The 12,799-nt window shown below is 45.1% G+C and overlaps 1 protein-coding gene across 2 annotated transcripts in view; it reads right to left on the bottom strand.

Moving 5' to 3' along the window:
* Nucleotides 1-12,799, bottom strand: part of LOC134574918 (alpha-2-macroglobulin-like protein 1) — a 259,124-nt gene that overhangs the window by 130,433 nt on the left and 115,892 nt on the right. Inside the window, exons 1-2 of one of the 2 annotated variants that reach the window (XM_063433984.1) lie at nt 1,206-1,267; nt 416-512 (exon numbers count right to left, since the gene is read on the bottom strand). The exons of the other annotated variant lie outside the window; for it this stretch is intronic. Of the exons in view, the coding sequence (XP_063290054.1) occupies nt 416-486 (71 nt within the window). The 5' untranslated portion in view covers nt 487-512; nt 1,206-1,267. Of the gene's footprint in view, nt 1-415; nt 513-1,205; nt 1,268-12,799 lie in introns of those variants that run through there. 2 annotated transcript variants of the gene reach the window in all.

The following is a 12,799-nucleotide window of genomic DNA, read 5'->3' on the forward strand; positions in this document are numbered from 1 at the left end:
ACTCACATACACTCACACACTCTCTCTCTCTCTCTCTCTCTCTCTCTCTCTTTATGGGTTGCATATCATATATTGCAAAACACAATTGTGCATATTTAAATTTCAACAATTTTGCCAGTATATAAGTATAATTTGCAGTAGTAGATTATCTAGATTATTTTATGTGGAGTGGGTGTTTAGACAATATCTCAACTTATAGAGAAAAAGTCTGGATTGTCACACCACCTAAAGCCTCATTTATAACTATGACTTCTTTGAGAAAGCGATATCTACATATTCAGAGTAAAAAATAAAATAAATGTTTTAACATTTCTTTACACAATAGGTTTGCCACCAACTTCTGATATGCTCATAACTTTTCTAAAGTAGTCAATCAGGTCTTCTTTTACCCCACAGATCATTCTTTTCTACTTACGGTTCATTGTTACTCTGAGTCTGAACCAAGGTTGACCCCAGGTAGAGGAGCAAAGGCAAAGTCCACATCATGTAGCCAAATCCTTGTATTCACAGTTCTGGAGAACAAATAAATAGGACATACGAGAGCAGGTGAGACAGATCCATTGAGAGAAAGGATGAGAGATATGTAGGGGTAAAAAAAGGTAGGAAGAGATTTGACGACAAAAAAATTGTAATTGAGCGAACGTGAGAGAGAAATTGTATTAGGAATGGTGATATAGAGGTTGAGATTTAACAAGAAACTGAGAAAGTTGTGATTATTATGGAACCACCATTTCATGTTTCCCACAATGTATCATTTTAAGATTTACTGATAATAATCGCATTCAATTTCAGAATTATTAAATGTAGATATTAATCCTACTAGTGCAGTTCCATTCGCAGGTCCTAAACTTGACCCCATTTATGCAACCTATAACTTATTTAAAGTAATTATTGTGTTCCCACTGATAACTACCCATCCTATGTTATAGGTTTTTTCAGCTTGTAGCATTGTTACTTAATGAATCATTCAAATGTATTTAAGCATTTATCCATTTAAAAAATAGCATATACATCTGAATGTTTTAATCTACGAAGTCTACAGTGAGAAACTCCTTCCCTGCAGTGCAGAAATTTTACAGCCTCTGCAAAGATATAAGTGAATGATACCCATACTATAGCCACCAATTTATGTGTCAAAAGTGTCTGCCTTACATGTGAATTTTGCTTTTGTCAACTAAGTGCCACATAACTTTTTTTTCACTTACCTTTTTTTGTGCTACTCCTTGAGTGCCAGTCCTTATACAATGAGAGCAAAAGTTCTCTTCTTAATTCACAGCTTTTATAGTTTCCTTCCAGTGATGCTGACTGTGTTCACTGTTAATCACTCATCACAATGACATTTACCAGTTCCTGTAGACTAAGCCTTTGGCTCTGTTGGCAGATCTTGAATAACTTATATACCATCTGTAAGACTCTAGACACCAACCTGTCACAACCTATCTGTGAAATTACAGTGTAATAAGAGTAACACTTGCTACCTTGCCTAACTAATGAATAATAGAAAAATAACATACATATATAACAATGATACATTATTACAATTAAATATTTGATTCATAAAGGAACAAGACAGGAACATATAAATTAACCATTTCTAGGAAAACGTTAACACGATTGACAGTACCCATTACACATGGTTCCCAGTGTGGAGAAAAAACATATATAAAATGTGTGGCCCATAATATAAATAGTGCACAATCAAAAATCTATATAATAGATCAAACGAGATCTTCAGAGATACATCCAAAGACTCAACAAGCAAACAAACTATAACAGTGTAGATAATTTTGACAATACAAAAATACCAATAAAAAAATTACTGAGCACTTAACATTTAGTACATAGGCACAATAATAATATACATTATATTGTGTAATGCACAATATAACTTACAGAAAAACAAAGAGCTGTCCTACTCTTATGGGGGGATGAGGGGAGGGGGGGGGGGACCTAGCACAATTCCATAGTATGATGTACAAAGATAATTCATAATTTTTAAGTATAAAATTGAGTATATATGCTATATTTCCTGTTCAGCCAGAGAGATTGTTAAATAAATGTCCCCTTATTGTCACAAAATTCAGTATTGCAGTGGTGGCTCATCCTGATACCCAGTGACATACCTATGATAGTCGCAGGGGTCACTGCTGGATACAGCCGTGACCCCTGAGACAGTGGGCCACCTGCATACCTTCTGAGCCGATGGACAACCGCACTGGCAGGCCCGAGGCCCACACATGCTGGCAGGAGGGGAGAGATTTGCTGTACTGCTCCCATCCTGCCATGTATGTAGTGTGGCAGAGTGGTCTAACAGGAAGTGCTCACTGAGAGAGCACTTCCTGTCAGACTGGATACCACTGCAGTGAGCAGGTTGAGAAGGGGGGAGAGAATAACACATCACATGGAGGGGCTGGAGGGGGTTGGAGATGACACATGGAGGGGTTGAGGAGGGGGCAGAGAATGACACATATAGATGGGCTGAGGGTTGGGGATGACACACATGGAGGGGCTGGGTAGGTTGGGGATGACACAAATGGAGGAGCTAGGGGGTTGGTGATGACATGCATGGAGGGGTTAGGGGGGTTGGGTATGACACACATGGAGGGACTGGTTGGAGGTTGGGGATACAAAACATGGAGTGGTTGGGAATGACACACATGGAAGCTGTGGCGGACACCCCGATGGGAAGAGGGTTTTTGCTGCCACAGATGTTCTTTTCCCCTCAGTGTGAGTAGAGCTGCAATAATCCTGGAAGCGATAATCCTAAAGCATAGTGAAATAGATGTTATAGCTGTTCCCTACAAACACGAGATGAGGCTCTGTGTTGAGGGTAAAAGTGGAACTGCTTTAATGGGAGCCACAGCTGGCCTTTTATGCAAGTCCCCATGCAAGGGGTTTCTGGTGACACATTATAGGGGCATTCCCCACTGGACCTGAGAAGGGAAAGCAACATAAGCGCACACATAATTACATTACCTCTCAGGTCCAGGACAAGAATAATAAAAATCTCAAAATATATATTTAACAGTGAGAAATCCCTTCAAGTTCTATATCCCAACATATCCTGGAAGCAGATCCCACGAACGCAGCCAAAACGCCACCGGATTATAGTTTAGACTGCCCAAAATAGTTCCATGAAATCAGGCTGTGCGGTCGGTCTCATTTGGGAATAGACAGTTTGTGCATATGTTCACAGAGTATATGTGGTTCAAGAGATGTTTCCACCGAACGCCGCTTTGTTCATATGAATAAGGCCGAACATATTTGGGTATGGAAGTCTCAGCAGTGTTCGCTCTGTCGAGTGTCTGATTTTAGTTCCATACACTCGACGACCAAACACTGCTGTCTGTGTTCGGGTCCCAAGATGGCTGCCGCAACCTGTTTGCACATACGAACCACGACCACGTATGTATGTGTGACATAAAATTAAAGCCCTGTTTGCCCTCTAAAAAATGGTATATAATATCTGTTGGTGCAATAAATTACAGAGATGCAAATTGCATTTGAACGTAAACAGCAAAACAATTTAAAATGGCTTGTGTCCTTAAGGGTACGACAAGCTTTTGAAGCTGTTTCCTTAAGTGGTTAAACACATTATTTATTTATTTGTTTGTTTGTTTTTTTTGTCTGTCTGCCACATGTCTGTCTAATTCCAAAATATTTTAGCAGGAAAAATGCTTATGGCTTTCCACTTTTTTTAGGGCAAGTCCCTGCAGTCATATGTCATATAATAACTGTGAGGATATTTATGGGGTAATATTATTAAAAAATATATTTTATAAAAATTATAAAAATGAATTAATGATTTTTATTAATGTCAAACATCAAACATCAAGTCATATGTAATGTCAAATTTGAGGAAGAATTTCTGGGTCTACGCCTCCCCCATTCAAACTTAATAAATAATTCCTAGAATTTGTGTAGTGTACGTTTGGGTACTCTCATAGGAAGAGTTCTTAATAGGTATTCCAGTTTGCTATTAAAGCTATGCTTGCAGGAATTTTAACATTACGTGTAGACTAGACAATATACCCCAACAGCTCCCATTTTCTTTCATTATTCAGTAGTGATGTACCGAACTGTCCGCCGGCGAACAGTTCCCGGCGAACTTAGCGTGTTCGCGTTCGCTGCGGCGGGCGGACACATGCGCAGTTCGATCCGCCCCCTATTCGTCATCATTGGGCAAACTTTGACCCTGTGCCTCTCGGTCAGCAGACACATTCCAGCCAATCAGCAGCACTCCCTCCCTTCCACACCCTCCAACCTCCCTCCCAGCATCCATTTTCGATTCATTCTGAAGCTGCATGCTTAGTGAGAGGAGGGAAAGTTTAGCTGCTGCTGATTAGACAGGGAAATTGATAGCTAGGCTAGGGTATTCAGTGTCCACTACAATCCTGAAGGACTCATCTGATCTCTGCTGTAAGGACAGCACCCCAAAAAGCCATTTTTAGGGCTATAACATCAGGCTGCTTTTTTTTTTTTTTTTCCTGTGTAATGTAGTTGCAGGTGCCTGCCTGCCAGCTTCTGTGTGAGGTTCACATTGGATACTGTGCCTACTTGCCCAGTGCCACCACTCATATCTGTTTTTACAATAGGTTAAGCTTTACATTTAAAAGAAATAATTTTTTTTCACTGTAATAGAAGAGAGCAGTTGCCTGCCAGCTTCTGTGTCAGGTTGGATGCCTTGCCCATTTGCACAGTCAGTGCCACCACTCATATCTGTTTAAACAATAGGTTAAGCTTTACATTTAAAAGAAATAATTTTTTTTCACTGTAATAGAAGAGAGCAGTTGCCTGCCTGCCAGCTTCTGTGTCAGGTTGGATGCATTGCCCATTTGCACAGTCAGTGCCACCACTCATATCTGTTTTAACAATAGGTTAAGCTTTACATTTAAAAGAAATAATTTTTTTTCACTGTAATAGAAGAGCAGCTGCCTGCCTGCCAGCTTTTGTGTCAGGTTGGATGCCTTTCCCATTTGCACAGTCAGTGCCACCACTCATATCTGTTTTAACAATAGGTTAAGCTTTACATTTAAAAGAAATAATTTTTTTTCACTGTAATAGAAGAGCAGTTAGTTGTCTGCAAGCGTCTGGGTGTCAGGCGTACTTCAGCGTGTGCTCTGCAGACCTGTGCCAGCGTGCTTTGACAGTTGCCAATCATATCTGGTGTCTCTTTAGCGTGCTTTTACAAAGAAAAAAGGTTTCCAGTGTAAGCTAATAGCAGCCAGTCAGTGTCCTTCAAGCGGCTCTGTCAGGCCTTCCTTCAGCGTGTGCCCTGCACAACCCTGCCAGCGTACTTTGACAGTTGCCACTCATATCTGGTGTCTCTATAGCGTGCTTTTACAACCAAAATTTTGTTTCCACTGTAATAGAAGAGCAGTTGCCTGCCTGCCAGCTTCTGTGTGAGGTTCACATTGGATACTGTGCCTACTTGCCCAGTGCCACCACTCATATCTGTTTTTACAATAGGTTAAGCTTTACATTTAAAAGAAATAATTTTTTTTCACTGTAATAGAAGAGAGCAGTTGCCTGCCTGCCAGCTTCTGTGTCAGGTTGGATGCCTTGCCCATTTGCACAGTCAGTGCCACCACTCATATCTGTTTTAACAATAGGTTAAGCTTTACATTTAAAAGAAATATTTTTTTTCACTGTAATAGAAGAGAGCAGTTGCCTGCCTGACAGCTTCTGTGTCAGGTTGGATGCCTTGCCCATTTGCACAGTCAGTGCCACCACTCATATCTGTTTTAACAATAGGTTAAGCTTTACATTTAAAAGAAATAATTTTTTTTCACTGTAATAGAAGAGCAGTTAGTTGTCTGCAAGCGTCTGGGTGTCAGGCCTACTTCAGCGTGTGCTCTGCAGAGCTGTGCCAGCGTGCTTTGACAGTTGCCAATCATATCTGGTGTCTCTTTAGCGTGCTTTTACAAAGAAAAAAGGTTTCCAGTGTAAGCTAATAGCAGCCAGTCAGTGTCCTTCAAGCGGCTCTGTCAGGCCTTCCTTCAGCGTGTGCCCTGCACAACCCTGCCAGCGTACTTTGACAGTTGCCACTCATATCTGGTGTCTCTATAGCGTGCTTTTACAACCAAAATTTTGTTTCCACTGTAATAGAAGAGCAGTTGCCTGCCTGCCAGCTTCTGTGTGAGGTTCACATTGGATACTGTGCCTACTTGCCCAGTGCCACCACTCATATCTGTTTTTACAATAGGTTAAGCTTTACATTTAAAAGAAATAATTTTTTTTCACTGTAATAGAAGAGAGCAGTTGCCTGCCTGCCAGCTTCTGTGTCAGGTTGGATGCCTTGCCCATTTGCACAGTCAGTGCCACCACTCATATCTGTTTTAACAATAGGTTAAGCTTTACATTTAAAAGAAATAATTTTTTTTCACTGTAATAGAAGAGAGCAGTTGCCTGCCTGCCAGCTTCTGTGTCAGGTTGGATGCCTTGCCCATTTGCACAGTCAGTGCCACCACTCATATCTGTTTTAACAATAGGTTAAGCTTTACATTTAAAAGAAATATTTTTTTTTCACTGTAATAGAAGAGCAGTTAGTTGTCTACAAGCGTCTGGGTGTCAGGCCTACTTCAGCGTGTGCTCTGCAGACCTGTGCCAGCGTGCTTTGACAGTTGCCAATCATATCTGGTGTCTCTTTAGCGTGCTTTTACAAAGAAAAAAGGTTTCTAGTGTAAGCTAATAGCAGCCAGTCAGTGTCCTTCAAGCGGCTCTGTCAGTCCTTCCTTCAGCGTGTGCTCTCCAGAACTGTTCCAGTGCACATTGCCAATCATATCTGGTGTCTCTTTAGCGTGCTTTTAAAACCAAATTTTTTTTTTCACTGTTATAGATTGAATAGCAGTTACTTGTCTTCAAGCGGGTGTGTCAGGCCTACAGTGTGTGCTCTGCAGAACTGTTCAAGTGCACATTGCGAATCATATCTGGTGTCTCTATAGCGTGCTTTTACAAAGAAAAAAGGTTTCTAGTGTAAGCTAATAGCAGCCAGTCAGTGTCCTTCAAGCGGCTCTTTCAGTCCTTCCTTCAGCGTGTGCTCTGCAGACCTGTGCCAGCGTGCTTTGACAGTTGCCAATCATATTTGGTGTCTCTTTAGCGTGCTTTTACAAAGAAAAAAGGTTTCTAGTGTAAGCTTATAGCAGCCAGTCAGTGTCCTTCAAGCGGCTCTGTCAGTCCTTCCTTCAGCGTGTGCTCTCCAGAACTGTTCCAGTGCACATTGCCAATCATATCTGGTGTCTCTATAGCTTGCTTTTAAAACCAAATTTTTTTTTCACTGTTATAGATTGAATAGCAGTTACTTGTCTTCAAGCGGGTGTGTCAGGCCTACAGTGTGTGCTCTGCAGAACTGTTCAAGTGCACATTGCCAATCATATCTGGTGTCTCTATAGCGTGCTTTTACGAAGAAAAAAGGTTTCTAGTATAAGCTAATAGCAGCCAGTCAGTGTCCTTCAAGCGGCTCTGTCAGGCCTTCCTTCAGCGTGTGCCCTGCACAACCCTGCCAGCGTACTTTGACAGTTGCCACTCATATCTGGTGTCTCTATAGCGTGCTTTTAAAACCAACATTTTTTTTTCACTGTTATAGATTGAATAGCAGTTACTTGTCTTCAAGCGGGTGTGTCAGGCCTACAGTGTGTGCTCTGCAGAACTGTTCAAGTGCACATTGCCAATCATATCTGGTCTCACAGTAGCTTGCACGCATAGTACCACTAATCCCCAAAAAAATGACAGGCAGAGGCAGGCCACCCCGCAGGGGCCGTGATTCCCTTTTGCCCTAGAATAATGCCCAGTTTTCAGAAGCCACGTACCCTGAACTTGAAAAGTTCTGAGGACATAGTTGACTGGCTAACACAGGACACCCAATCTTGTACAGCCTCCGCTCGGAACCTTGACGCACCATCCTCCTCCAGCTTAGCTTCAGGCACCTCTCAAGATACCACTCACCCGCCTGCCGCCACCACCAAAACTAGCACCAGAGCCGCTTTACTTGGTATGTCAGAGGAGTTATTCACACACCCGTTTGAAGAAATGAGTGATGCGCAACCATTATTGCTAAAGGATGTAGATAACAGGGATATGTATCAGGCAGGCAGCATTAAACACATGGAGGTACGGTGTGATGATGATGATGTTGTACCCGCTGCTGCTTCCTTTTCTGAGTTGTCAGATACAAGCGAAAGCGGTTGATGATGACGATGCGTCCATGGATGTCACGTGGGTGCCCGCTCGGCAAGAAGAAGAACAGGGCGAAAGTTCAGATGGGGAGACAGAGAGGAGGAGGAGACGAGTTTGAAGCAGGGGGGGGTCGTCGCAAGGAGCTAGTGGCACAGTCAGACAGCATGCATTGGCACCCGGGGTCAGCCCGACAGCACGCCAATCAACGCATGCTGTGTCCACCACCAGAATGCCGTCATTGCAGAGCTCAGCAGTGTGGCATTTTTTTTGTGTGTCTGCCTCGGACAACAGCGATGCCATTTGCAACCTGTGCCAAAGGAAACTGAGTCATGGGAGGTCCAACACCCACCTAGGTACAACTGCTTTGCGTAGGCACATGATCTCACATCACAAACGCCTATGGGATCAACACATGAGTACAAGCAGCACGCCTACTCTAAGTCGCCATCCTCCTCCTGGTCTAGCATCTTCAGCCACGTCAACCACTGCTGTCCTTCTTGCCCCCTCTCAACCATCCGCCACTCCGTCTCCCACCTTGAGCAGTTCCCGCTCATCTGCCCACAGTCATGTGTCTGTCAAGGACATGTTTGAGCGTAAGAAGCCAATGTCACCAAGTCACCCCCTTGCCCAGCGTCTGACAGCTGGCTTGTCCGAACTATTAGCCCGCCAGCTTTTACCATGCAATCTGGTTGAGTCTGAGGCGTTCAACAAATTTATAGCTATTTTGACACCGCAGTGGAAGGTACCCGGCCGGAATTTCTTTTCACAAAAGGCAATCCCCAACTTGTACTCGATTGTGCAAAAGGAAGTCATGGCATGTCTGGCACACAGTGTTGGGGCAAGGGTCCATCTGACCACTGATACCTGGTCTGCAAAGCATGGTCAGGGCAGGTATATCACCTACACTGCGCATTGGGTAAACCTGCTGACGGCTGACAAGCAAGGAATGCGTGGCATTGCAGAGGAGTTGGTGACACCGCCACGAATTGCAGGCAGTCCTGCTGCCACCTCCTCTACTCCTCCTACTCCATCCTCTTCCATAACCTCCTCGGCTGAGTCCTCTTGTGCTGCTGCGTCTTGCTCCACATCAACGGCACCCCCCCCCCAGCTCCCCAGGTACTATTCCACTTCCCGGATACGGCAGTGTCACGCCGTCTTGGGTTTGATTTGCTTGAAAGCAGAGAGTCACACCGGACAAGCACTCCTGTCTGCCCTGAATGCACAGGTGGAAAAGTGGCTGACTCCGCAGCAACTGGATATCGGCAAAGTGGTGTGTGACAACGGAAAAAATTTGATAGCGGCATTGAAGTTGGGCAAGTTGACACATGTGCCGTGCATGGCACATGTGTGTAATCTGATCGTACAACGCTTTGTGCATAAGTACACAGGCTTACAGGACGTCCTGAAGCAGGCCAGGAAGGTGTGTGGCCATTTCAGGCGTTCCTACACGGCCATGGCTCACTTTGCCGATATCCAGCGGCGAAACAACATGCCAGTGAGGCGCTTGATTTGCGACAGCCCTACACGTTGGAATTCAACACTCCTAATGTTCGACCGCCTGCTCCAACAAGAAAAAGCTGTTAATGAATATTTGTATGACCGGGGTGTTAGGACAGCCTCTGGGGAGCTGGGAATTTTTTTGCCACGCTACTGGACGCTCATGCGCAATGCCTGTAGGCTCATGCGTCCTTTTGAGGAGGTGACAAACCTAGTCAGTCGCAACGAAGGCACCATCAGCGACATCATACCATTTGTTTTCTTCCTGGAGCGTGCCCTGCGAAGAGTGCTGGATCAGGCTGTAGATAAGCGTGAAGAGGAAGAGGAAGAGTTGTGGTCACCATCACCACCAGAAACAGCCTTATCAGCATCGCTTGCTGGACCTGCGGCATCGCTGGAAGAGGATTGTGAGGAAGAGGAGTCAGAGGAGGATTGTAGCTTTGAGGAGGAGGAGGAGGAGGAGCAAGACCAAACACAACAGGCATCCCAGGGTGCTCGTTGTCACCTATCTGGTGCCCGTGGTGTTGTACGTGGCTAGGGGGAAGAACATACCTTCAATGACATCAGTGAGGAGGAGGAATGGGAAATGAGTAGCTCGGCATCCAACCTTGTGCAAATGGGGTCTTTCATGCTGTCCTGCCTGTTGAGGGACCCTCGTATAAAAAGGCTGAAGGAGAACGACCTGTACTGGGTGTCCACGCTACTAGACCCCCGGTATAAGCAGAAAGTGGCGGAAATGTTACCGAATTACAACAAGTCGGAAAGGATGCAGCATTTGCAAAATAGATTAAAAAGTATGCTTTACACAGCGTATAAGGGTGATGTCACAGCACAACGGGAATCTAACAGGGGGAGAGGTGGAAGTCATCCTCCTCCTCCTCCTCCCACAACCACGCCGGCAAGGACAGGACGCTTTAAAGACGTGTTGTTGATGGAGGACATGCGGACCTTTTTAAGTCCTATGCATCGCCACAGCCCTTCGGGATCCACCCTCAGAGAGCGACTCGACCGACAGGTAGCAGACTACCTCGCCTTAACTGCAGATATCGACACTCTGAGGAGCGATGAACCCCTTGACTACTGGGTGTGCAGGCTTGACCTGTGGCCTGAGCTATCCCAATTTGCGATAGAACATCTGGCCTGCCCCGCTTCAAGTGTCCTGTCAGAAAGGACCTTCAGTGCAGCAGGAGGTATTGTCACTGAGAAGAGAAGTCGCCTAGGTCAAAAAAGTCTAGATTACCTCACCTTTATTAAGATGAATGAGGGATGGATCCCGAAGGGACTGACACTGGGCGATACATTCGATTAAAAAAGGCCTGATGGGGGCGTGGCCGAGCGACGGATGAGAGAGGTCGCCTGAACCCGGAGCTCTCCCGCCAGCAAGTGCACACAGCGTGATTTACAGCGATTTTCTTACCTTCAAGCCCGGCTAAAACGATATCTAAACGCAGAACAGCGATGTCCACCAAGCAGCTTAAAAAATACAAGCAGAAAACGCTTCAGATGCAGCTAACTTCGACGCCGAACACCGGAGCAGAAATCCAAGATGGCGCCGACAGGCCGGAGTCCCCAGCCTCAAGTGCAGATGCAGGTGAGCTTACCCTCATTACAAGCGATATGCAAACGCCTGTCACTAACGACACTCTGCTCAATCTGCTCATAGACCTCAAAAGCACATTCAAATCTGAACTTAAACAGATTGCCAATGATATCAGATCTGACATTAAATCTTTGGGAGAAAGAACATCCCGTTTAGAAGAAAAAACGGACGAGCTCACTGACTCCCACAATAACATACTGGAGGCCCACTCAGCACTCCTCACAAGGCTGCAATCCTTAGAGGCAAAAGTGGCAGACCACGAAGACCGAGACCGACACAACAAAATTAGACTCAGGGGGATCCCGGAGTCGGTGGGTCCACAAGATCTGACCAAATACGTCCGGGATATCCTTAAAGCCTATATTCCAACCCTGACGGAGACCGAATTGCTTCTAGACCGCACACATCGTCTCCCGAAACCCAAACACCTACCAGCGTCCATACCAAGAGACGTGATTACTCGGGTGCACTACTTCACAGTCAAAGACCGAGTCATGCAGGCCTCGAGGAGCCAAGGCCAACTCACAGGCCAATTCTCACAGGTCAAACTATTTATAGACTTATCCTCCACTACAATGCTCAAACGGCGCACGTTTGCTCGCATAACGACAGCGCTAAGGGCAGCAGAGGTCCCATATAAGTGGGGCTTCCCAACCAAACTTGTGGTCAAACGCAACGGTGTGGACAACCAAATCTCTGACCCCGAAACTGGCAAGAGACTCCTGACGGAATGGAACATCCCGATACCGGAGGAAGCCTTGCAGGACACTGGCAGCAGACCTCCCAGACCCCTGCAGAAAGATTGGGAAAAGCAAACTCGCACCGCCATCGCGCAAGGGCGCACTTGAAACACTCATGGACCTGACAACCCAAGTCTACAACACAATTCCATACAGGGACAGGTCGTATACATTACATGTGCCTTATTTTTCACAACTTTTTCATACTCCCAGTTTCCGCCCTACATGATGGACTGCCGGACTCATAGCCTATTTGCACTGTGCTAAGGCGACTCTGTGACCCTCTCCACTACATCTAGTAGTTAATTTGTTTAACTTGCTAAATGGCATCTATGCCTACCCCCAGAGTGGCTACTCCATCGAAGCCACGAATGAAACCGTTATGCTCATTATTGCACTGCGAAATCGCGGTGAACGGAATGTTGTACATAGTTATTTACTGTTTTAGTTATTTTCTTATTTCTTTACCCTTTGACAAACAGGTCATACATCACCTAAGTCCCATACTCATGTTGCTCCACTATAACTATAAGAAGCCTATGCACTTCCCTCCCACTGAGAACACGGACAATGGCATATTATCACTGACCTCTAGCGGTCCTTTAGATGTACCCAAACGTGCCCACAATCTCATCCAATACAGGGATGGCACTTAAAATCTGCTCGTTGAATGCCAAGGGACTAAATTCCCCAAATAAACGCCGCTTAGCTTTACGTGAAGCGAAATCCCTAGGTGCCCACGTAATGTTTTTTCAAGAGACACACTTCCAATGGGGCCATAAGCCTA

This window comes from Pelobates fuscus, chromosome 10 (genome assembly GCF_036172605.1).
Source record: "Pelobates fuscus isolate aPelFus1 chromosome 10, aPelFus1.pri, whole genome shotgun sequence".
Lineage (NCBI taxonomy): Eukaryota > Metazoa > Chordata > Amphibia > Anura > Pelobatidae > Pelobates > Pelobates fuscus.